The 25,591-nt window shown below is 50.4% G+C and overlaps 1 protein-coding gene across 2 annotated transcripts in view; it reads left to right on the forward strand.

Moving 5' to 3' along the window:
- Window positions 1–685: 685 nt before the first annotated feature.
- Window positions 686–25,591, forward strand: part of Psd2 (pleckstrin and Sec7 domain containing 2) — a 29,041-nt gene continuing 4,135 nt past the window's right edge. The window contains exons 1-12 of one of the 2 annotated variants that reach the window (XM_026401264.2): window positions 686–1,059; window positions 3,631–4,080; window positions 4,501–4,695; window positions 8,162–8,242; window positions 11,904–12,016; window positions 12,792–12,850; window positions 20,509–20,598; window positions 21,992–22,035; window positions 23,076–23,266; window positions 23,440–23,510; window positions 23,872–24,029; window positions 24,895–25,039. In XM_026401264.2, coding sequence (XP_026257049.1) covers window positions 686–1,059; window positions 3,631–4,080; window positions 4,501–4,695; window positions 8,162–8,242; window positions 11,904–12,016; window positions 12,792–12,850; window positions 20,509–20,598; window positions 21,992–22,035; window positions 23,076–23,266; window positions 23,440–23,510; window positions 23,872–24,029; window positions 24,895–25,039 — 1,971 coding nt within the window. The remainder of the gene's footprint in view (window positions 1,060–3,630; window positions 4,081–4,500; window positions 4,696–8,161; window positions 8,243–11,903; window positions 12,017–12,791; window positions 12,851–20,508; window positions 20,599–21,991; window positions 22,036–23,075; window positions 23,267–23,439; window positions 23,511–23,871; window positions 24,030–24,894; window positions 25,040–25,591) is intronic. The other variant, XM_026401265.2, reaches the window with a different exon arrangement.

The following is a 25,591-nucleotide window of genomic DNA, read 5'->3' on the forward strand; positions in this document are numbered from 1 at the left end:
CTCCCCGAGGCTCTCGGGTGGCACTGCAATCGCCCAGCACCCTGGACAGCGCCTCACTCTGGGCCTCCTAGGGCTGATGTCTCTAAGATCCGCTTTGGCTTCCCTGGGGTGGACTCACCTCTGACTGAGCTGACCGAACTGCACTTCTGTTGACTTCCTTGCTTCCTCTCCTAATGCCCCATAAGGGTATCCTCCAGCCCAGTTCTCTCCACTAACTCTAAAGATTCCCTCATCTCTGGCCCCTGGAACAAGCACCGGGGACCTGTCAGCCAGCAGGAATGGAGGGGCCTGCAGGAGGTGCTGCCGTGGCCCAGCTCCTCCCTACCTAGATCTTCACTGGGGGACTTTGGTGAATTCTGGAGGGCACCACAGACACAGGAGGTAACAGGGAAGACAGGAACTGAGGCACAAGGGATTGACACAGGGGTCAGGGGACAGTGAGAGGGCCTGGTCTAGGCAGGGCAGTGAGGGGGCCCTGACCTGAACCCAGACTTCAGCTGGAAGGGTCCTGAGATCATCATGACCACCCTCCTGCCCCCAGGCAGGCTGTACAGGTACTGGTTCTGCAGGGCTTTGGATCCCCTGATCCTGCCTGTCTGACGGACTCTGACCTCATCTCTCCGTCTTCTGCCAGGTCTACTGGAGTCCCAGGAGCAGCTGGGACAGGATGGAAGCAGTGGCTGCCATGGAGGAGGATAAGCTCCCATCCTCACTGCCTGAGGAAGGCGGTGCCACCTGGGACCCCAGCCTGGCACCTGAGGAGGAACCTGGGGTCCAGAATGGAATGGCAGCCAGTGAGGAACTGAGCAGCCACCTCAGCAGCCCAGTGCACGAGGAGAGGGGAACCCTGGAGGATACCGAGGAGCCCACAGAGGACCCAGATGAGGCTCTGTCTGCCATCAGCCTGGGCCTCTCCCTCACCAATGGCCTAATCCTGGGGCCAGATACGAACATTCTAGAAGATTCAACAGAGTCCAGGCCCTGGAGGGCTGGTGAGCTGGTGGAGGGGGAGGATATCCCCAGGAGCCTCTGTGCAGACACTGAGGACCCTCAGCTGGGGTAAGTGGGTGTCTTGGGTTGGAGGCTTACCATGTTTGGCAGCTCCAGTCCTATGTGGCCTGTGCCTAGCCCCTTATTTTTCTGGTCCCTGTTTTTATCATACATAAGATGGGACTCTCATATCCCTATTCTGTCCACCTTCTGGATGTTTGGGGAGGATAGGGCCATGAGTGGGAATTCAAAGGCTAGCAGGTTTATTGTATCCCCATCCCTCAGCCCCGCAAGTCATCACGAGCTGATTTTGTCAGGTGCAAGGATTTTACTCCCTCCATCCTAGACTGGCATTTGAGTTCCAAATCCTTTCAAAATGCTTTGATGGGCTGGGGTTGTGGCTCAGTGGTAGAGCGCTTGCCTACCATGTGTGAGGCACTGGGTTCAATTCTCAGCACCACATATAAATAAATTTTTTTTTAAAGAGAGAGTGAGAGAGGAGAGAGAGAGAGAGAGAGAGAGAGAGAGAGAATTTTTAATATTTATTTTTTAGTTCTCGGCGGACACATCTTTGTTGGTTTGTAGTGCTGAGGATCGAACCCGGGCCGCACGCATGCCAGGCGAGCACGCTACCGCTTGAGCCACATCCCCAGCCCCATATAAATAAATTTAATAAAGTGCTTTGATGTGCCAGGTGCGTGGTAATCCCAGTGGCTCGGGAGGTTGATACAGGAGGATCATAAGTTCAAAGCCAGCCTCAGCAAGGGCGAGGCGCTTAGCAACTCAATGAGACCCTCTTTCTAAATAAAATACAAAATGGGGCTGGGGATGTGGCTCAGCAGTTGAGTGCCCCTGAGATCAAAAAACAAGCTTTGATGTGAAGGTCATGTGGGCCATGCCTCGACTTTCTGCAGATGAGAATCTACCAGTCCTGCAGCTGGCCCCAGGAAAGCAGGCTTTATGAGGTAGCCCCTCTCAGCCACCGTCACCTGAGGTTGCCATCAGAAAGTTCTACTGGGATTCCCGGCTTCCTGGAGTTGTAGCCTCATTTCCATTATCCTCAACAAGAGGTGGCAAGACTTGAAGTCTTGGGATGCCATTGGGAGGAGGGATGTGCATGGGAAAGTCTAGAAGGCACCAGAAAGGGCTGAGAGCATAGAAGAGAAGGCTTGGTGAGCACAGCTATAGTCTCTGGCCAGAACAGGCAAGTTGCAGGAGTATGTGTGTGCCTGGCCTACACAGGGGTGTGTGCATGGGCATGCGTGAGCATGTTGTCATGCATGGGCTGTGTGGTTGTGAGTGGGGGTGTCAGCGTCTGGCGTGTGCACTTGTGGGTGTGTGTTTGGGCCTGTAGTGGGTGTCTGGAGAGAAGTGTCTTTAGGTCTGGGTTGGCATGTGAGTACAGTATGTGGGTGTGCGAGCCCGTGTGAACTAGGTGTACATGGCTGTAGGTTTCATCCACAGAGAGCCTAGGACAGCCACTGAAGCTAGCAGGGGTTGGCAGGAGCCTGGGGCTTCTTGGAGCACACTGTTCATATTCAGGTGACTTATTAATTTGGGATGACTGAGGGTGGATGCAGATGGAGGTTTGGAAATTTGCTGATGGTTTTCAAGCCTCTATCAGGGCTATTCCTCAGGTCTGCTCTGTTGCATGAGCAGGTGGGAGATGGGGGTACCATTTGTGGCTCTGACAATGACTGAGAGTCTCTTAAGGTAATGGCTCTTTTGTTTTTTTTTTTTTTTTTTGTATGGGGGATTGAACTCAGGGGCGCTCTACCACTAAGCCACATCCCCAGCCCTGTTTTTGTATTTTATTTAGAGACAGGATCTCACTGAGGTGCTTAGAGCCTTGCTAAGTTGCTGAGGCTGGCTTTGAACTCGATCCTCCTGCCCCAGCCTCTCAAGCTGCTGGGATGATAGGTGTGGGCCACCATTCCTAGTACGGCTCTGTCTTATTTGGATGTCACTAGTACTCGGCACACTCCTGGCAGAGGTGTCCTTTCTAGGCAGACCAAAGTCTAGGACGCTTTGGTTTGGGGAGTGTGGAGCTGGGGGAACATACAGTAAGCTGGAGAACAAACACAATACTACATACTGATAACGGCTAGGGTGACAGCAGAGATCCCTGAGGATAGGGAATGGAGAGAAGGGGCCAGTGTGGTGTGGGCCTGACCCCCTCAGTATTACCCAGGGAGTGACATAAAGGCAAGCCCTGAGAGTAGAGTGGTTGGCTGAGCTAAGAACCTCCTAGGCTGTGAGAACAGCAAAATGATGACCCAGTATGACACTAGTTATGACAGGGAGCTGTCCACATTGCTCAGGGAGCTCAGAGGAGCAGCCACCCAGGCCAGGCTGGGGGAAGAGACCTCATAGTCACTTATTTAGAGAAATATCAGAGGCCTACTGTGGTCCAGGCTGCCGGTCAGGCCCTGAGGGTCAGGGACCACATCTGTCCCTTACACTGCTGTATTCCCAATCCCTGGCCCAGCCTCTAGCCCCTAGTGCTCGGTAAGTTTTGGCTGAAAGAAAAATCAGCAGAACACAACCCATGCCTGCCCTGCTCCCAGGGAGCTCCCAGCCACCAACCCCTGTGTGGCGTACCCCTGGGCAGGATGGTGACTGGGTCCTTGCATCCCACAGGCTGGATGGCACCGGGGAGCCAGATGTGCGAGATGGCTTCAGTGCCACCTTTGAGAAGATTCTGGAGTCAGAGCTGCTGCGGGGCACCCAGTACAGCAGCCTTGACTCCCTGGACGTCCTGAGCCTCACAGATGAGAGTGACAGCTGCGTCAGCTTCGAGGCCCCCCTCACCCCCCTCATCCAGCAGAGGGCCCGTGACAGCCCCGAGCCAGGGGCTGGGATGGGCGTGGGGGACATGGGGCCTGAGGGGGACATGGGGGCAGCCGGTGGTGAGGGGGAGCTGGGCAGCCCCCTGCGGCGCTCCATCTCTAGCAGCCGCTCAGAGAACGTCCTGAGCCGCCTGTCTCTCACAACGGTGCCCAATGGATTCCATGAAGACGGGCCCCAGGGTCCAGGCGAGGATGAGGAGGAAGATGAGGAGGACACAGACAAGTTGCTGAACTCAGCCAGGTGAGGCAGGCCTGGGGCTGGGGCTGGGGCTGGGGCCCCATCTTTGAACAGATGGAGATACTGAAACCTGGAGGGGACAAAGCATATTCGGGTGAACCAGTGTCCAAAGTCAATGAGTCCTCTCCAAGGCTGGCTTGTCCATCCTCTGCATCCAGAATTCTCACCCTGAGTTTCCATTCTGCCCTTCAGGTTTTCTCAGCTTGTAGGAGATCAGGGAGCTGTGTCATGGGCATGTGCAATAGCTAATGATTTCTCTTGAGGGGTTGGTTCTTCTGAAAATCTAACTTGATTCTTTCTTGCTGCAGTGGAGCTTCTTCCTCTGCTCTGGCCCCTGCGTGGGTTTTTAGAGGCCTGGGATTCCTTCTAGCCTTGCATCAGACCTCTGTTCCTGGGCCTCTGATCTCCCTCCTCCATCTGCAGTGATCCTAGCCTGAAAGATGGCCTGTCAGACTCGGACTCAGAGCTGAGCAGCTCGGAGGGGCTGGAGCCTGGCAGCACAGACCCGCTGGCCAACGGGTGCCAGGGGGTCAGCGAAGCTGCTCGCCGGCTGGCCCGCCGCCTCTACCACCTTGAGGGCTTCCAGCGCTGTGATGTGGCCCGGCAGCTGGGCAAGAAGTGAGTGGGCCTCCCACCCCTCCTACCCCACGTAAACCTGTCACCTTCTCCAGCCAGTGACTGTTTTCAGGAGTAGCTGGTATCAAGGAGCTTCCAACACCCCCAAGGACACCTCCTCCTGCCACTGTCCTCATTCCTGGCCGCGCCCTAAATCTGTTTCCTTTCTGGGCTGCTTGGGCCAGGGCTGTTGCTCTCAGCTCCCTTGGGGCTGGGGTGCAGTATATGGGATGTGGTTATGAGGTCATCATGAATGGTAGTGAGGACAGAGCAGCTGGTCAGGAGCTAGTGGCCAACCTAATGGGGCCAGGGAGAGAGGAGAACCTGGGAGAGGAATGGCAGGGGACACATCCCGACACCTGGGCTCAGGAGGGAGTTCCCGGGCCTCGTGAAGCCCTACTGTCTATTGGGACCAGCTGAAGGGGCTGGAACCCCCAAGTTCAAGCCTTGGCCTTCAGCCTGGGGTACAAAGGGAAGAGCTTGGGGCAAGTAAGGGCTGTGACTGAGGAAGTCGGCTGGCACAGCCCCACGCATGTCTCACCAGTGTGGTCCTGGCTTTTTAATTTATTTTTTTTGGTATCAGAGATTAAAGCCAGGGTCACTCAACCACTAGCCACATCCCCTATTTTGTCTTTTACTTAGAGACAGGGTCTCACTGAGTTGCTTAGTGTCCCACTTTTTGCTGAGGCTGGTTTTGAACTCACGATCCTCCTGCCTCCACCTCCAGAGCCATTGGAATCACCCACGTGCGCCACCTTGCCGCACTGGCCCAGCTTTTGACCCTTCTGTCCAGAGGGCCTCCCAGCCCACTGGAAGGCTCTGAGGTGGGCAGAACAGACCTGGCTTCTGCTTGCTGCTCGAAAGGCTAAGGAAGACAGTCAGACCCTTGGCCACCAGTCAGAGCTCACCCTTGTGGTGGCTTAGGCCCCAGGTCCTTCCCCCTCCCTCTTGCTCCTCCACCCTCCACTCAGCCTCCACTGGGCCCTCAACCACCCCAGCCTAGAAATCACAACTCAGATGGCCCCCTCTTCCCTTCTGGGTTGTAGGCCCCACTCCCCTGAATGCACGGCAGCCTTTCAGTCGCCTTTCTGTGATGAGTCCCTCTCCTGTCTCTTCTGCCACTCCCTCTTTAGGCATCTGCTTAGCCACACTTAAGGGCATTTGTCTTCCCAAAGAAAAGCAAAGCTCTTCCTCCAACTTCACAGCCCACATTCCCAGGTTTTCTCCCTTAGGTGCATCTAACCTTCCCCTTCTTCTCCTCCTCACTCATCTCCTATAAATTGGTTTACCACCCCCACCTTCAGAACCTTCTCTTTTCAAGGTCACTGGTGACCTTGTGTCTTTGAATCTGGTGACCACTCACCTTCAGCAGCTTCGACATCATGGATCACTCATTTTTCTTTCTTTCTTTCTTCTCTCTCTCTATATATATTAGTTATAGATGGACACAATGCCTTTATTTTATTATTTTTATGCGGTGATGAGGATCCAACCCAGTGCCTCACATGTGCTAGGCAAGCCCTCTACCGCTGAGCCCCAGCCCCAGCCCTCCTTTTTATTTCTTTAAAGTATCATTTTTAGTGTGGAAATTTCAAACATACACAAAAGCAGAGAAAGTAATATATTAAATCTTCACACACTCATTTTACTCAGCTTCAAAGTTATCAATATTTTAAAATTCTCATTTCATCTACTACCCTGCAGCTTCTTCCCTCCATTTGCTGGAATATTTTAAAATATATTTCAGACACTCCATTATTTGAACCTTAAGCACTTTAATGTATATCTCTAACTGATCAGAGTCTTTCTATGTAATTATAATTCCATTATAATTACAAAAAAAATAGCAAAAATTTCTTATTATCTCTAAATTCAGTTTGTGTTTAATTTTGTCTGAGTGTCTTAAAAATGTTGGTTTGTCCAAATTAGGACCCAAAGGAGGTCTGCCACATTGCATCTAGCCCTGTGATTTCTAAATGTTGTTTAATCTACAGTGGTCAAGAGTCTCTTCCTTTTTCTTCTTCTTTTTTTTTAATGGTACTCGGGTTTGAACTCTGGGGCACTCGACCACTGAGCCCCATCCCCAGCCCTATTTTGCTTTTATTTAGAGACGGGGTCTCACTGAGTTGCTCTAGGCCTCACTAAATTGCTGAGGCTGGCTTTGAACTCAAGATCCTCCTGCCTCAGTCTCACTAGCCGCTAGGATTGCAAGTGTGCACTACTGAGCCCGGCTTCTCCTTCCTTTTCCATGTGCTATATATTTGTAGAAGAAAGTGAGCCAGTGGTTCTGGAAAAATTTCCACCTTTTGGACGTGGTATCCTCATGGTGTTATTTCACAGGTTCCTCTGTTTCCTGTGGGTCCTGTTAACAGGAGGGAGAGCTTGAGGCTTGATTAGAATCAGGTGGCAAGAGTTCCCTCATTCTAGTCTTGGGACACGTTCTTCAGTGGCCTCCTGAACAATACTTCCCTCTTCTCTGCCTGTGTTCCTCCGTCTCCTTCACTGCTTCTCTCTTTGTTCCTTTAGCTTTCATCAGAGCTCTGCCTTGGGCTGGCTGCCCTGACTCTGCACCTTCTTCTCCTGTGGGCTCAGCTCCCACTGCAAATCATTATTAACTACCATGGAGTGGTGACTCTCCCAGGGATCCATTCAGCGCTGTCCCTGTCCTGAGCTCTGACATCTTCACTGTTTTAGTCATGCCACACCCCCATTCTAGCTCCCTTTTTGGTGGATTCTGCCTCCATAATTTTTTTTTTTTGTACCAGGGATTGAACCCAGGGGCACTTTATCACCAAGCCACATCCCCAGCCCTTTTAAATATTTTATTTAGAGGCAGGGTCTTGAGTTGATTAGGGCTGGCTTTGAACTTGTGATCCTCCTGCCTCAGCCTCCTGAACTGCTGGGATTACAGGTGTGCACCACACACACTCAGCCTCTGCCTCCTCAGTCTTCTCCCCGTCTCTCCCATCTCTTTCTTGGACAACTAGAAAGTTGTCCAAGACCAGGGGCCTCTACCCAGCAGGTAGTGTTCCAAAATACGAATCTGACTGCCCTGCTTCAGACCCCCAGAATCACATCCTTTCCCCTGAGCTGCAGCCCTCTTCCCTGTCTCATCTCTTACCTCCCCCGTTCCTGCTCTCCAGGCTCTGGCCATACATCCCTGTCATAGCATCTTGGACGTGTTTTGCAGTTTACTCCATTGGGAACACTTGGCATCATCCCATCCCCCACTCCTTGCACCAGGTAGCATTTTTCAGTGTTGGCTGAGACATCACCTCCTCCAGGGAGCCCTCCTGATCTCCCAGCCCAAGGTTGAACAACAAGCCTGACTGGCCACTTGGGGAGGCAGCCTAGGGGTAGGGAGATGTGGGAGGGTGGGTCAGAGTACTCTGAAGCCAAGTCCCCCTGTAGTTCTGTCATCCTTGGGATGGACCCTACTTCTAATTGACTTCTCATACTTTCCCTGCAGCAACGAGTTCAGCAGGCTGGTGGCTGGGGAGTACCTCAGTTTCTTCGACTTCTCAGGCCTCACTTTGGACCGAGCACTCAGGTCAGTGGGGCTGGGATGGGACAGTGTTCACAGGTGGTATGGGCAGTACATCTGGATTCTCATCCCAGCTGTATCAGAAACTGCTGTGCCACCTTGTACAAGTCTCTCGAACCCTCTAGTGAGGCTGCAAGGGCAGCAGCAGAGCAGCACCTCAGGTTGGGCTGAGGATACAGAGGTGGGAAGTTCCCGTCTATTGTCTCTAATATCGTGACTCTAGGAGAGGGAGGCAGAGGGTTGCCTCTGTGAGAACTTCCTGCCTGCCACGTGCCGCACTTGGTCCTTAGCAGCTTTGCAAGGTGGGCGTGATCTCCCCACCATCTTTGAGGAGAAGATGATGAAAGGGGGATTTGATCTCAGCTCTTACTGGTGTTTGAACCCAGGGAGTAGGCCCCAGGAGGGCCAGGTGCAGGCCCAGGGAACAGGAGGGGTGGGATGGGTGGATATAGCCCAGGGTCAGCAAGCTCTGGTAGGGACCAGCTGGGGGATGCAGACCAGGCCTTAGGAGGGATGGAGAGCAGTCTCTGAGCTAAGAGTGGATGGTCTTAACTAGGCCTTTTTACTGTGTCCATGTGTCTCTTATAATTTTTTTTTTTTTTTTTGTGGTGCTGAGGATTGATCCCGGGTCTTGTATGTGAGGGAAGCACTCTACCAACTGAGCTATGTCCCCAGCCCTGTCTTATATTTTTACAAAATGTAACTTCTATTCTTTTTTCTCTGTTTTGGTTGGGGTATTTCTTCCAGTTCACTTATCCTTTCCCTGTATTCAATATGCCATCAAACCTATTTGTTGAGTTTTTAGTTTGTTATCATATTTTTCAGTTCTAGAATTTTCCATCTTATTGAAACTTTTAAAAAGAAATTCTTATTCTCTGGTGAATTTCCCATCTTTTTTTTTTTTTTTAAGAGAGAGTGAGAGAGGAGAGAGAGAGTGAGAGAGAGAGAGAGAGAATTTTTAATATTTATTTTTTAGTTCTCGGCAGACACAACATCTTTGTTGGTATGTGGTGCTGAGGATCGAACCCGGGCCGCACGCATGCCAGGCGAGCGCGCTACCGCTTGAGCCACATCCCCAGCCCCAAATTTCCCATCTTTTCATTCATTTTTTTTTTCATTTTTCCCTTTGATCTTGAGCATGCTAGAATAAAGTTCCTGTCTATTGTCTCTAATATCTGCATCATTTGAATCACTTGTCCCTGTTTCTATTGTCTGTTTCTCTTTTCTATCATCTATCCTATCTATTTGCATGCTTAGTAATTTAAAAAATTAGATTCTGCATATTTTGAATAGAACTATGATGGCTCAAGATTAATCTGTATTATTCCAAAGAGGGTTCATCAAGTCCTTTGCTAGGGAGTTAGAGGAGGGAAGCATGGTGATGTGGTTCTATTCTAGCCAGAGCTGGACTGAGGAGAGGCAGTGCCAAAGCCTGGTATGGCTCAGGGTCTGCATAGATCACGGGGTGAAAATCCCGGGAGGAAACTTTGGGGTTTCCTCATTTTGTCTCAGTGCAGCAAGATTGCCAAAAGCAAAAACATAGAAACAAAAGCACCCCCCCCGCCCGCCACTTAGAGACTATCTGTTGAGCTTTTTAGCCTCCTACTTTCAAATCTTCAAAATTTGGCAAATGTCTTGCTATAATGTTTATAGTCCCCCAAGTCTCCAGGTTTCTCTCTCCAGTCCCATGAAGCCACCCAGTGTCTTGCCCCTTGTCTGTGCCCTTAGTCAGCAGTGCCCCTAGGGAAGAGCAGCGGCAGTTGGCCAACCTACATACCCCAAGTCCTCTTCTCTCGGGATCTTGGCCTTTGTGGTCTTGATGGTCTCAGCAGCCTCCTGAAGCTGAAGAAAACGCACTGCTTCCACTGAGAACAGTGAACAGCTGCTCTATCCTGAGCTGAGTCTTGAAGATTGCACACAGTGAGGAGGATGGGAGGGAAAGTGTTCAGTGGCACCAGCTCCTGATCAGAGGCACGGCAGCTGGACTGGAGGGCCTCAACGCCAGCCCGGTAGAGTGAGGCGTTACTGCACAGGCACTGGGGAGCCCTGAAGGTGCTGAATGTAAAGCGATGCTGTCAGCCTTTGATCCAGTCGTGTGCAGGCTTCTGAACAGCGTGAGGTGGAGGACAAGAGGACAAGGCCTGTGGGCAGGCCCTAAGGCTAGCGGGGAAAGTGTGTAAGGCTGCTCAGAGGACAGGGTAGAGGGCTGCAGGTCCTGAGATGGGGAGAGGTGGGCAGTGGTGGGGCCGAGCCTAGGGATAGCTGGAGAATTTGGTGGTGTGGTGTTGGGCTGGGGTTTAGTGAAGAGCCCTCAACGGGGACTGTGGTCTGGGAAATAGATGGTATGCATGCCTCTTAGGTAGCACAGGTTCAAGCTGGGAAGGGGACTGGAATTTAGAAAATCCTAATGGAGTATGAGAAGAAGAGGGAGAGGAACAAATCAGGGCAGAGGTCAGGGAGCAGGAGGGACAGGGAGAAGAGGAGATGGATATAGGATAGGAGAGTAGATTGCATGGCAGTTGATGGCCTGGGGTTAAATTTCAAGAGTGGTCCTCAGTTTGGGATGCCTTGGAAAACCTTGGATGGTCAAGGTGTGGCTCAGATCTCAGGGGACCTCTGGAGGCAGCGTAAGGGTATAGCCACCCACCCTGCCCATGCCAGGCCTGGCCTTCTCCCACCCAGATTTACCTGCCACTTTCTCCTGCTGCCAGGCCCAGCATAAAGAATATAGATAGCCAAGTGGGTATTATAGGTGCTTTGGGCTAGAAATCAAATGAACCATAGCAAAATTAGGAGCAATCCATCTTGTGAACCCAGACAGAGGTCCAAACTGGGTTAGCCTGCACTGGCGTTCCCAGGCCCTGGATGAGAAACCCTAGCCCCATCTCCCAGCTCCTCTGGTTTTGGGATCAGCTTCCCAAAAGGTGCCTCTAAGAGGTGGGTGACCTTGGAATTGAACTTGAGGGAGATTAAGAGCTTCTCAGCAAAGGTGGGAAGGATGCTCCAGGTGGACCCCAGTCTGATCAGAGGCATCCAGCAGTGGAAATACCTGTCCTGTCTAGGGTATGGGGACAATTTAGAGAGGCAGCAGGTGGGTATGGGTTGGAGAGACAGGAGGGGAGCTGGGGCAATCACAAGACCCTGGTGTGGGGGACTTGGGTGTTACCCTGAGGTTTCTGGGGAGCCAGTGGCAGGTTTTAAGTCCGGCAGGTCTTGACTGCCTTGTGTTTAGTTGAATCAGTGTCTGCAGGGACTGGGAGGTGCAGGAGTCCTACAGGGAGGGTGTTGTGGGTGGCCTGGGCATGTGATGAGGGGGAGGAGGAGGAATTGAGATTGAATGTGAAGAACAAATCCCTGGGATTTGGTGGCAGCTTAGACTTGGGATGGGGGAAGAGTGAGGGGGTGAGGGAGCCTGGGGCTCAGCCCAGTGGCATACAGAGGAGCAGGAATGACTGAGGAAGAGTATTCTGAATGGCAGGTGTGGATAGCCTGGGCCCCACCACGGAGGAGGAGTGAGGAGTGGGTCTCAGGCATGCATCTATTTATTCTTCACAACCTGCCCCAAGTTGTAGGTGTGTATGTCATGTTGGGGCTTTTACCCAGGGTGAGTACCCAGACTGAGGTGGGGGTTCAGAGAGACCCTCAGCAGCTTTGAATTATCTTCTAGAACCTTCCTGAAGGCATTCCCACTGATGGGGGAAACACAGGAGCGTGAGCGGGTCCTGACACACTTCTCCCGCCGGTACTGCCAGTGCAACCCTGATGACAGTACCTCGGAAGGTATGGCAGGTGTCTCCTCTGCCCCACCCACCCACCCTGCCCATGCCAGGCCTGGCCTTCTCCCTCCCAGATTTCCTGCCACTCTCCCCTGCTGCCAGGCCCAGATGGTCTGTCTGCTCTGGAATACAGAAGGTGCTCAATTAACGTTGCATAGATAATTGATGGCACATGGAGTGGGCTCTGCCTGCTGGGAAGAGAGCTCCAGATATCTTGCCCATTGTCTTTCCCAGCACCTCAAAACTCTCCATCCTACAGGGTTAGTCCTTCGGGTCTTCATGCTTCCGGACTCTGTCACAATGGTGATTCTTGGTGTGGTGGGGGTCCTGGTACGTGAAGTTCTGCATGGGGACCATCTTAGGCGCAGGACTTGTCCTTTGGATAGACCTGAGTCCTAAACTGAGGAACAAGGTCTCTTATTGGAAGAGACACAGGTCAAGTCAGGTACATGGCCCAGGACCCAGAGCCATTGCTGGGTCTGAGGTTCAAGGTGAATTTGGAGATAGCAGGCAGGTGTCTGGGCTGGAGCAGAACCAGGGCAGTCAGGTTTCCTCTGAGGGAGGTGAGGGTCCTGACAGGAGGCAGGCAAGTGACTCTGACACTGCAATGTGGTGGTCAGGCAGCATCACACAGCCCCTGGCCCTGAGTGTCTTGGGCAGGCGATTGGCCTCTTCCTGTCTCCAAGGCCTCCAGGAGGGCGCTATCAGGAGACAGGTGGGAAGCTGGGGTGGGAATGACCCGGATCGTCACACTGAGAATGCCACTGTCTGTGATTTAGATGGGATCCACACGCTCACCTGTGCTCTGATGCTGCTCAACACGGACCTGCACGGACACGTGAGTTGGGGGACGTCCTTGCGCTGACTGACTCTGAGTCATCAGAGCCTGACCCTTCACCGAGTTCCCTCCCTGAGACTTCTTTCTCAGTGACTGTGTTTCTTTTAGCAAGTCCTGGGAGTTTGGCAACTAGGCTTCTAGATTTGTCTCTGCCCTAGTTTTTTCCTGGGTCCTGGCCCCTAAACAGGATGGTGAGAACAGTTGAGTCATACGGGAGTTGAGGGTATGCCAGGTAAGATGTGTGCCCCTAGCTGGGCCCATGCCACTTGCTGCTAAAAGCAGTGTATTCCCCCCCACCCTCGTCAGCAAGGCCAATGCCACCTCACTGAAATGCCATGCCCGGGAAGCCCTCGTCATCAATGGTAGGTTACTCTCAAGAGGCATTCTTGTTCCCTCCTTCACTCCACCAGGCCAATGAGTGAAGTGACAGGTGTGGGGTGCCGGGCTGTGAGGCTGGGTCAGGCCCAGCCTCAGGTGGCCTCAGTGTTTCTCCTGGCTCACTAATTCCTTCTTCTTTCCTTGGTCTGCTGCGGGGACCCTCTTTGGGCTCTCCTGCCCTTCCTCAGGTGGTAAGTGTAGCTAGTGGCGTGCATGCCCTGTGTGCCTAGACCCCCATCACCATGCCACCCTTCTGTGTCCCCATCACATCAATCTGGTCCCATCTGATCCCTTCTCTGTCATTGCTGACCCGGGGTGGTCAGAGCACCCTGTTGGGTTGGGGGATATTTTAGTGACTCAGGGACAACAGGCCAGCATGTCTGGTTCTAGAGTTAACTAGGGAAGTTCAGGCAATATGGGGTGGAAGAAAGCTGGGACAGGCCCATCTTCAACTCCTACGCTTGCTTCAATGTGGCAGCTGTTTGACCCTGGGCAAGTCACCAGACCTGTCAGAATCTCAGGTTCTGCATCTGGTGGTGTGGGTCACAGTATCTTGGGAAGTCCTGAGAAGAGAATTAGACACAACACCAAGTGTCAGGATGATAGTATTCATTATTAATATTAAAACTTAAATGATGGTGACCTACAGACCCTTGGAGGGCCACACTGTGCAGGCTGCAGCCTGATGGCAATTGAGCATGGGGAAGGGAGAAGCAATCTGGGCTGTGCCCTGCTGGGGCACTGGCTTAGGGAGGGTGAGGGCCTTGGGGTGCCCTCATCGGGAAGAGCTAATGTGTGACAACTTGGGGGAAGTTAGCCTGGGCCTTGGCCTGAGTGTGGAACAAGAGAGAAGATGAATGTATTCTATGTGATGGTCACCAGGGTGATGCCCAGGAACCAGCACTGTTCCTGAGACTGCCCCCTGTTGGTGGAGAGTGGGTATTGCTAGTTACTCTAAAAGTAGTAGTGAACACCCTGCTCCATTCCTGTCTCCACTCTTGGCCTGCCTGAGGGCATACCCTGGGCCCAGCCTTGGATGCCCCTCCCCATGGCTGAGCTGCTCATGAGGGCAGCAGCTCAGTGAGCCGCGGGGTAGAGCACACCTGGAGTGTAGTGGGCCCCCCATTAACCCTCCGTTGAGGAGAAAGTAGGCGTGACAGATCAGAAGTGGGTGGGCTAGAATCCTCATCCTTGCTGTGGGAAGACACATTTCTCTAGAGGCAGTGTTGCCCAATGACTAGAAGCCAGGTTCCAGGTCAGTTTCTCTGTATCTCTCCAGGTGACAGCTGGGTGGCCTGGAGCAAGCTACTGACTTCACTTAGCCTCTGTCTCCCACTGAGGAGGAACAGAGATAGCACATGTGGAGTGCTTGGCCCAGGGCCTGAGGGTTGCAGGGGCTGTGAGTCTTCGCCTCTCCTCTCCCTCTGCTGCTCATCAGATAGGAACTGAGTGCCTCATGGGATGGGGGAATCTCAGGAATGTGGACCCTGATGGTGCCCTCCGGGAAGAGTTCTGGTCAGAGAAGAAGGCAGAACGGGCTGCCAGAGCGTGTAGGTGCACTTTTTTTGGATGGGCATAGCCTGGGCAGGGGCTCAGGAAGGCTTCCTGTAGGAGGGGCGTCTGGACTGGAGGTTGGAGGCTCAATAGCAGTCCTGGCTGCTGAGTGCCTTCTGTGTTCTGTGAAGAAGCAGGAAGGAAACTCTCCCTCAGGTCACCTGCCTTCTAATTAGAAGATGTGGGCAATGCCCAGGGGAACAAATGATTGCAAGTAGTGGTAGGTCTGGGACTGGAATAAACTAGTGTGGTGGGGGTGGACTAGGGCCAGGGAAGCTTGACCTGAGACCTGGAGGACCAGAAGGAGCTAGATACAGAAAGATTTGGCACAAAGTGGTCCAGGCAAAGGGGTCAGGAAGGATGTTTTTCACCTCTTGCCTATTGTCAATAGCTGCTACCAACATTCGTGTGCAAGTTTGTGTTTGAACAACTGCTTTCAGTTCTTTTGGGCCTACCCCTAGGAATGGACTTGCTCGATTTTATGATGTGGTCATTTTGTTTAACTTTTTGAGGATCCACAAAACTGTGACTGTTAGTTTGTGTCCAGTTGGGAGATGGACAATGGTGCCCTGGGTGAACAGGGTAGTAGATGTGGAAAGAAGGGGCTACAGAGGAAACTTCTTGAGGGTGAGTCTGACAGGACTTGCTCTTGGTGTTGGTCAGGGAAAGAGAAATAAGGATGGCTTTGGCTGACTTGTGGTGCCATTTCTAGAGTCTCCTGTATTTGTGGTGGAGGTGATGGGAGAAGTGGAATTCAAATCCCTTATTTTATTTTTTGGTACTGAGGATTGAACCCAGGGATGCTTAACCACTGAGCCACATCCCCAGCCCCTTTTTAATAGTTTATTTAGAGACAGGGTCTCACTGAGTTGCTTAGGGCCTCACTAAGTTGCTGAGGCTGGCTTTGAACTCCAGATTTTCTTGCTTCAGCCTCCTGAGCTGCTGAAATTACAGGTGTGCCCCACTGCACTCAGCTGCAGTCCCATTTCTGACATGCTGTGTTGGAGATGCCTGTTGGTCATCAACATGGGGACACCACAGGGGTGGTGAGATCAATGAATCCAGGGCCCAATAGAGTTGAGTGGGATAAAGAGATGAAGGGAGTGGTGGTCACTTAAAGCTAGAAGCCTGGCTCAGTGCCCTGGGGAGAGAAGCAGGCTGATGGCCATGTTCTGAGGCCTGATGTGATTTAGATATAAGCAGAGGACCAGACAGGACTGTGAGGCAGCTGAAGAAGTCCAAGGAAAACCAGTTAGTGTGTGGCATCTCAGAAGCTGAGAAAAGAAAATGTGTCAGTGGAGGAGCAAGGTCGAAGAGAGAACCATAATATCTGCTATGAGGGTGTTGAGGCTTAAGGAAAAAGATGTGTGTGGTCATATCGGAGAATATTGGAGAATGGAGATCAAATATTCTAGGAAAGTGTGGTATGTTGTCGTGAGGGGTTGGTGCCTATAGGATTGGGTAGTGGATATAAAATGGGACTAGTTAGCATGACTCTGTACTCCTCTCCAAGCTTATCCGTTCTACTGGGCTTAGATCCACAGTGTAGGAAACTAGTTGGATTTTATCAGGGCTGTTTTTTTTTTTTTTTTTTCCTAGGCAAATAGGACAGAAGCAGAAAGGGGCAACAGAGCTAGAAGTGTTGGTGGAAGAGTCGGGCCTAGAATCTAAATGGGATAAAAAGAAAGTGGGGATGTTTGGATCTCAGCAGAGTGTCAAAACATTGCTGGAATGAGCCTTCCAGAGAAGAGTGATCTGGAAGGAGAGCAGATGGGTCAGGAGTGTACACTTTCAGGAGTGAAATGGGGTGTTGGAGGTGGTTGATCCTGGGATAAGCTGGAAAGTGAGGATGTCAGAGAATGGTGATTTTCAACCTCCAAGCTAGAGAAGATGGCAGCCTTGGTTGAGCTGGAGATGGAGATGAAGAGAGAAGTTCAGGGGGCATTTTGGATGTCCATCCTCCAGCACTGGTTAATGGGCTGAATGGCAGGGTCAAGGGGGAGAACCATCAAGGAGGAGGCAGAGAAAGGGGACCTGGGTGGAGAGCCACTCCAGGAGAGTCCCAGCTGAAGCCAAGGTGAGTTGTTTTTCAGGAGCAGCTTGGTTTCCCCCAGACCTCTGGTTTCTTGAAGAGTGGAGTTGATGGTGATGTGGGTTGGAGCAGGATGTTGGTGAACTCCAGGGATAGTCCAGGGATTTGGCTGCTTTCCTGAAGATCAGCAGTTGGGGTGTTTGCAACTCAGGTGGTGACAGAACTTCACACCAGGGAAGAGCCAGTATAATTAAGGGTTAGTGAGAACTTGCAAGTCTGCCCAGAGGCCTTTGCTCAGTTCCTTCCTTCCCCCTTCAGGGAGGTGACATCTGCCTTCTTTCAGCTTGGCCTGCCTCATCCTGCTTCTGGGGTGAGATTTAAAGATAGGATAGGCTTGTTCTAACCCTGCTGCTCAGGGAGGTCATGCCAGACCTGTGGGGAAAGGTCTGGCTTCTGTGGGGTTAAAGTATGACCAAATTTCAGTACTTGGATGATGGCTTTGATGGCTCCCCAGCCCTATCCAGCTTCCGCTCTGGGAAAGGAAGTGAACGTAGTGAACTGGCCATCCTGGCCTGAGAGGGCTTGGGCTGGGGCTTGGGCTGGGGCTTGTCATCAGATGGGCTGTGACGTATTTCTGCTGGGAGACAGAGTCTGTGGAAGGAGGTCAAAGTCCAAGGGCAGCCTGGGAGGCCCTATATTTTGAAGCTCTGCAATTAGGTATATACCAGTTTAAGATGATTATGTTTTCTGGTGGATTGACCTTTTTTTCATTGTGAAAATGTCACTCTTTACTTCTAGTAATACTTCCTGACTTCAAACCTATTTTGAAGATTTTTAAAAAATATTTATTTCTTAGTTTTAGGTGGACACAATATCTTTATTTTATTTTTAATGTGGTGCTGAGGATCGAACCCAGTGCCTCATGCGTTCTAGGTGAGCATCCTACTACTGAGCCACAATCCCAGCCCCTATTTTGAAGATGTTAGTGTAGCCATATTGCTGCTCTTGTGTTAGTTGCAGGGTTATATCCTTTTCTATCTTTTTGTTCCTGTGATGTCTGTACCTTTATGGTTAAGGTACATCTCTTGTATCATAGACTTTTTAAAAGAGCAAGTCTGATAATTATCTTTTAACTTGACCATTTAATGAATTATGACATATTTGAGTTTAAATATACCACGTTACTATTGTTTTCTGTTCAACTCATCAGTTCTGTGTTTTTTTTTCCTCTCCTTGCTTACCTACTTTTGGACTATTTAAGTATTTTTTTTCTAATTCCATTCCCCCCCCTTTTAGTTTGGTAGTTGTGCATTCTTTTAGAATTCTTTTTTTTTTTAAAGAAAGAGAGAGATAGAGATAGAGAAGAGAGAGAGAGAGAGAGAATTTTTTTTTAATATTTATTTTTCAGTTTTTTGGTGGACACAACATCTTTATTTTTATGTGGTACTGAGGATTGAACCCAGCGCCCCACACATGCCAGGCAAGCACGTTACCACTTGAGCCACATCCCCAGCTCTCAAAATTCTTTTTGTAGTTTGTGATATATAGCTCTGACTTGTCAAAGTACCTTTACCACTTCTTGTTCAATGTGATATCATTAATTCTATTGATTTTTCTTTCAACCCTTTTTTCTTTGTGGCCCTGGAGATGGAACCCAGGGCCTCACATATTTAAGACAAGTGCTCTACCACTGAGCCCTCTCAAAATTTATAAATTGCTATTATCGTGCTTTTAATTATTATATCTCCTTATATTTTATTCCCCAGAAAGCTGTATCGTTGTTCTACACCATTAATAGTCAGCTGCCCACTCTTTCCGCTCTTCTTCATCCCTTTCTGCTTCTCTCTGCTTCCATCTGGGATGATCCTCCTTCTGATGCAAGAATTCCCTTCAGTATTTCCTTTCTTCATTTCTATTTTTTTGTTAAAGTATGACTGGGGAGTTTCCCAGGGCCTCTTGTCCTTGGCAGCTCTGAGTCCCGGATTTTGTTCTCCAGTCCCATAAAACCACTGTGTCACTCGGCCTCGGGGTTGCCTGTGCTTGAGGGAGGAAAGCTGCTCCTCCTTGGTCTCTCCTCTCCATACTCCCTTCTTGGAAGGTTCTTCAGCCTTGAAGTCCTCATGGCTTTTATGTTTCTCCAGTGCCCGCACACAGATGTTTTATTAATATTTTTGACCACAATTGTTTCTATTAGGAAGATTCCTCTGGAACAAGATAGTCTGTGTTTTTTGACTAGAAATCTTGCCTAGTTCTTTTCATTTTTGCACTCCTGACTAATGGTTAAAGAACGTTCATAGTGTGTGGAATTCAGACGCAAGTACTATCGATGTGGCTCTTGTGTTCTTCTACTACAGACGAATGTGTACGTGGCTATATGCTTGTGTATGGACACACAGATATGTACGTGTAAAATATATGTAGAAACATATGAAACAAACATATATCAAGGCACACTGGGTCTTCTCTTTGACTCCTTTGAAAAGATGTGGAAAGTACTTGCTTGTCAGCTTATTAAATCTTACAGCACTGTTTTCCTAATTATTTCTGTGGTGTGTAAATGTTCCCTATTATGTTAATAGATTCTACTTGCTAAAATGTTGCCACGGTCAATCAGTTTGGGAAAGTGTATGTGGAATCCCCTCTTGGGAGAATTTCAACACACATAAGCATTAAAGACTCTGAAACACATAAATAAACTTATTTAATAATGCACTCCTTTTCTGAGAGAACAGCTATTTCAATCTCATGGGATACCAGGGTTCTATAGGTAAAACTGATGAGATACTGTTTTAGAGCAAACCCAAGTCCACAGACCCTCACAAAGAAGCATGCGTCCAGTGCTTCTTCAAATGTGGCCACACCAAGGAGAGTCTGACAGTGTGAACATCAGGTGTTGGGTTTGGAGGGTTCCAGTCCCTCAGTGGTTAAAGAAGAGGCAAACCTCATGGATACAGTCATTCCCAGCTCTCTATTTGTATCTCCAGGAGTGAAACCATCTGCACAGGTTCTCTTTGTATCAGCCAAACTTAGCATGGGGCACCCATGTGTATTGGTGGAAATTGATTTTTGACTCTCATAAAACCAAATTCTCCCTTACTTCACCTACCTTTTGGAGGTCTTGCTGCCCCTCTGTGCAGGTGAGAGGGTGAGGCGGTTGTGGCGGAATACACAGAGCTTCTGCTCAGGAGCCAAGAGGCCTGGGTTCAAGTCCTGGTGCTGAGTGACCTTGGGAGAGTTAACCATGGAGGAGCGGGTGAGAGCACGGGCTTTGATGTCAGACACACTTGGCCCTTCCACTTCCTCGCTGTGTGATCATGGGCATGTCACTTCACTTTCCTGCACCTCAGTTTCCTTGCCATGTGGTGAGAAGAAAATAAAATAATGCATGTAAAGTATAGTACCTGGAACATAACAGGCACCTGACAAATGCCAACTATTATAATATTTCATCCAAACCCGACTCCTTCATCTGGGTTTGAAAAGAACCCCGACCTTTCATCATGCTTGAGGATCAAATAGAATCTTGAATGTGAAAGAGTTTCGTAAACTCTTGGAGACAAAGGAAAATCCAGGCAGTATTATTTTCATGACTGCCTTTGATGCTGCCTCATCTCTTCTGGTGGGGCAGGGTAGGGTGTGGGGACCACACCATTTTCCTTCCTTACCCTCAGAAAGAACTGTTTCTCCATTACAGAACATTGGCAAGAAGATGTCCTGCCAGCAATTCATTGCCAACTTGGACCAGCTGAATGACGGCCAAGATTTTGCCAAAGACCTGCTGAAGGTATTACCTGATGGGGCTTCCCGTGTCCCTAGCTATGCCCTGGGAGGGTGGAGACTAGTCTCTGTTCAACTAAATCCTGACATTCCAGGACCTTAATACTAGAGTCAGGGACACCATGACTTTGGGACAGAGTTAGAGAACATCTGGCTCAACAGGTGGCTGTTCCATATTCCCTGAGTTAGGCAGAAGGGTTGACTTTGTGAGGTGTGTTGTTTTGCTTCAACTATCATTATTGCTGCCACAGTAAAATCATCACTACCATTAATGGTCACAGCTGCCACCCATCACCACTTCCTTTACTACCACCACCTCCATTATCTTCGTATCACCCCCAGAGAACAGCCCACTCATTCTTCCAACATCACGGAAGTTAAGGGAATCAGTTTTCTTTTGAGATTGAACCCTAGAATCCCAGGGCGGAGCTCTGGCTTTTCTAGCTTGGTCAGTTTTCTACCTTGAAGAAAGAAAAACAGTTTTTTTTGGGGGGGGGAGGGGGGATAGATAATGAGTTCATTTCTTTAAACACTTTTTTTATTTGTAGATGGACACAATACCTTTATTTTATTTATTTTTATATGGTGCTGAGAATTAAACATGCTAGGCAAGTGCTCTACCACTGAGCCACAACTCCAGCCCATGAGATCATTTTTAGATAGAGAATTTTTATGTCTGGTGGTACCAGGAAGGTAGTTGAATTATGAGTCTGATGGTAAATATGTACAATTATTATGTGTTAGTTAAAAATTAAACTAAAAAAGAGAACATCATCTTCATCTCTCTTCTTAACACAATAATCTTCATCATCATGAAGCCCTTATAAAACGTATCTGTGAAATCAAACTGCATTCTACCTATCCACTTCTCCCCATCCACTCATCCATACCTGTACCTACTTCTCCATTCACCCATTCATTTTCCCATGCATCTCTCCCGTCTATACAACCACTCAGTTACTCAACTACTCATATACCCACCCATTCATGCATCACCTACACACACATCCCCAAACACTCACCCATATACTAACCACTCACTTGTCCACCCAACTCATGTCTCTCCATTCCTCCATTCGTTCATGTACTCATTTATTCTCCCATCAACCATCATCTTGTTGAGAACATATTCAGAGGTGAACAAGAGAGACAGCTCCTGACCTACGAAGCTTACAGTCTCCTGGGGATACAACAGTAAATGACCACATAACTAAATATCACCCATCCGTACATTTACCCATGCTCTCATTTATCCACCCAACAAACAAGTTTGAATCAAACACTCACTTTGCCCCATTAACTGAAAAGGTGTTCCCTCGCTGGACCCTCATTGTTGGAGGTAGATGGGAATTTCTTTGGCTCTTCTTCTGAACTTCCCTCTCTCTCTCCCCCCATCCCAGACACTTTACAACTCCATCAAGAATGAAAAGCTGGAATGGGCCATGTGAGTAGTGCCCACAGGCACAAGTATGGGAAGATGGCTTCACTGGGACAGGGAGTGGCTAGGAGTGCAGTTGGGCACACTGGCCACTCTCCATGGTGCTGATTTCTCCCAACCAAGGGCCCTGACAGCCCCTGTCCAACTGGCCAACATCCATTGTTGAGTTTCCTTTTGGGCTCATTTTCTGTCTCAGTTAGAGTATGCGATGTTTATAGTGCTATGGAATAGACTGAACTATGAACTTAGTTCGATGATGTCTGCAACTACTTTTCTCTACTGAGGATATTTCCAAATTTCCAACAATGACAGCTCTTTCCCCTTTGGGAAATAGGCAGGTAGGAAGCACAGACCCCTTAGCACTCCAAGAATATTACCACGTTCAGGGGGTAACTGCTCTTAGCAGTGGGGAGGGGTAATTGCCCCCTGTCTTCTTCCCTTGTGAGACCTGGAGGTGCCCAGACATCTGGAAAGAGGGGTGACAACCTTGCTATGAATGGCTTTGGGGGGAGCCCATACTGCTGTTCTCCCCAGAGAAGCCTGTGCCTTTGGGTCTGTATGGAGGTCCCAGGCTCAGAGATCCCAACCCCATTGGGAATAGCTTGCACTCCTCCATCAGGGCTCTCATGGTGGCCTGAACTTTAGGGGCCTCTCCTGAGGCCTGCTCTTTGCCTGTGTGCTACATGGTTGGTACAGCAGCTTCAGTCTGCCTCTGGGTGAGTGCTCCCAGGTTAGGCTCTCAGGGTTGGAGGCAGGAGAAGGAAGACTGGAAAGGAGACCCGAAGACAATAACGTCTCTAACTTTGTCATCAGGATAGAGGATTAGTTTAGAGGCCCAAATCAAAGATAAAAGGTCAGCAGTCAGAACTGAAGAGCGAGGTCATAGATCTGGATCTGGGATCTGGACCCTCCCCATCTTTATCTCTGGCGGCTGCCCTTTCCCTCTGGCTTCCTTGGCTCTTAGAGTGGGTGGTTGATGGGAGAGGCCATGGCAATGTGGGGCAGAGGCTTCCATGGAGGTGATGCTCAGCCTGGTACCTTCCTAGTGATGAAGATGAGCTGAGGAAATCCCTGTCTGAGCTGGTGGATGACAAGTTTGGGACAGGAACAAAGAAGGTGACCCGGATCCTGGATGGTGGCAACCCCTTCCTGGATATCCCACAGGCTCTCAGCGCCACCACCTACAAGCATGGTGTGCTGACCCGGAAGACTCATGCTGACATGGATGGCAAGAGGAGTGGGTGTCAGGCTGGATGAAGGGGCATGGGGAGGGATACTGGCAGAAGGGGGTCCCATCAGGTTGTGGCTACTTCTTTGGGGATGCACATTCAGTTAGATGCGCAGGAGGAGTCAGGTAGGACATGTTAGAGTGGGTGATTGTGAACACACTACCTGTGCTTCCCTCCCCAGCACCCCGTGGGAGGCGTGGCTGGAAGAAATTCTATGCGGTGCTCAAAGGGACCATCCTGTACCTGCAGAAGGTGAGAGTCTGCTTTAGAGTCCTTACCCAGGAAGGGCCAGCTCAGTCCCATCTAGCCCCTGCCTTGTGGTGGCCAGGGGCTCCTGGACAGGACCTGGGGCTTAGGGAGGTGTCAGGTCCTTCCCCCCAAAAGGGCTTGAGTTTACTCAGGATGTTGGAGATTTGGGGAAGGGGTGTTTGAAATGCCCAGTAGCTCAGTAGCTACCCAGTGTCATGCCTCTGGGACAAATTGGGGCTTCTTGGGGGTTAAGGAGATAGAGGGACAGAGAAGGAGATCAAGATGGAGGGAGGTGAGAATGGAACACTTGCAGCCTTGAGCCAGAGCCTGGCCATGACAGCACATTCCCCACCCATCCTGCCAGGATGAGTACCGGCCTGACAAGGCTCTGTCAGAGGGCGACTTGAAGAACGCCATTCGTGTGCATCACGCGCTAGCCACCAAGGCCTCTGACTACAGCAAGAAGTCCAATGTGCTCAAACTGAAGACAGCAGACTGGAGGGTCTTCCTTTTCCAGGCTCCGTAAGTATGAGCTGGAGCCCCTCATTCCCACCTGGGCTCAAGGCCTACAGCACCAACCCTGCACACATCCCTCTCCCGGTACCCTGGGGTGTAGACATCTTAGCTTCTCATGCATGTGAGTCCCAGAATGAGTGTGTTCACTTGGCACAGATCAACAGCTGGGTTCTCAAAGAGGGTTTCTCTCAGCATCTCTTGGAAACTTGTTAGAAATACTTAACTGGTTAGGTGCTGGCCCGCCTTAGCCCATTCAATCCGAAACTTGAGGTCGGCCCCAGCCACTGTGCTTTAATAAGTTCTGCAGGGGCTGCTAATGCATGTGGAGGTCCCTGAAGGGTGAGATGATGGGATCTTGACTTTAAATTCAGGTGGCAAAGACTCCCCCTTACCTTTGACCTGCAAGGCCTTCCTTCCACTCTGATGCAAGCTATCCTTCTGTGATTTGAGGTTGGGGTTTTCATGTGCTAGATGAGCTAAAAAGGGGGTCAACTGGTAAGTAAGGCTTGGGGATCAAAGAAAGTGCTGGGCAGGTGGCAGGGACAGGACAGGAGGGCAGTGGAGGGGCCACCATTTGCTTCCTGACCTCCTGAACTCCCGGGCTCCAGGGCAGGAGTTCTAGACTTGGACAGGTTTATTTTCATGTAAAAATCCAGGTGCCTGGAAGCTGGGACAGAAAGGGAATTCCCTACCAGGCCCACCCAGCCCCCTGCCCCATCCTCCCACCTCCCTCCCTCCTGGTCCCTGCCTATAAAAAGAATCAGTGCCCTCTCTGTGCCAGGCCTAAAGCTGGATATTGGGTGCTGGGTGGAAAGATAGGGACTCCTATTGTGAGAAGCTGGTGCCCTCTCCCATCTCCTCCTGTCCCCAGGAGCAAGGAGGAAATGCTGTCCTGGATCCTGAGGATCAACCTGGTGGCGGCCATCTTCTCAGCCCCGGCCTTCCCAGCAGCCGTCAGCTCCATGAAGAAGTTCTGTCGGCCCCTGCTGCCCTCCTGCACCACTCGCCTCTGCCAGGTTCAAGCTCCTGGGATCATGACGCCACCTCCCCAGGGCAGCCCCAGGCCCAGGCCTCCCGTTCCACAGCAAATCCCAGCTCAGGGCTCCTGGTCCTGGGCTCCAGGGAAGGGCAGATATTCTCCCCCTACTCCCACTTCCAGAAGGGAAGACTAAGGCCACTCGCCACATGCCCCACAGGCCTGGCTGTGCTGTGGCGGTTGGCAGGGGCACACTTTCTTGCCCTATGGTGGGTGTGATGTAGCGTGAATACAAGAGGATATCTGTGTCGTGGGGAGGCAGGAACAGGTGACACTGGCAGGCCCTTTCACCAGTGCGTTTTAATTTTTACTTTAAATATTAGCATTATTAACATGTTAATTCTACAGATCCGTTGTGTTCACCATGATATTTCCATATTGCACTGAGCATGGCCATCCACCCTCTGCTTTCACCACACCCCTTCCTGGCACCCTTCCCATGCCTAGGGACTAATCCCTCTTGTACTTTTCAGGTCACTTTTTTCTTTTAGTTTCCACATATGAGAGAGAACATGTGATACTTGTTTGTCTG

This window comes from Urocitellus parryii, chromosome 1 (genome assembly GCF_045843805.1).
Source record: "Urocitellus parryii isolate mUroPar1 chromosome 1, mUroPar1.hap1, whole genome shotgun sequence".
NCBI lineage: Eukaryota > Metazoa > Chordata > Mammalia > Rodentia > Sciuridae > Urocitellus > Urocitellus parryii.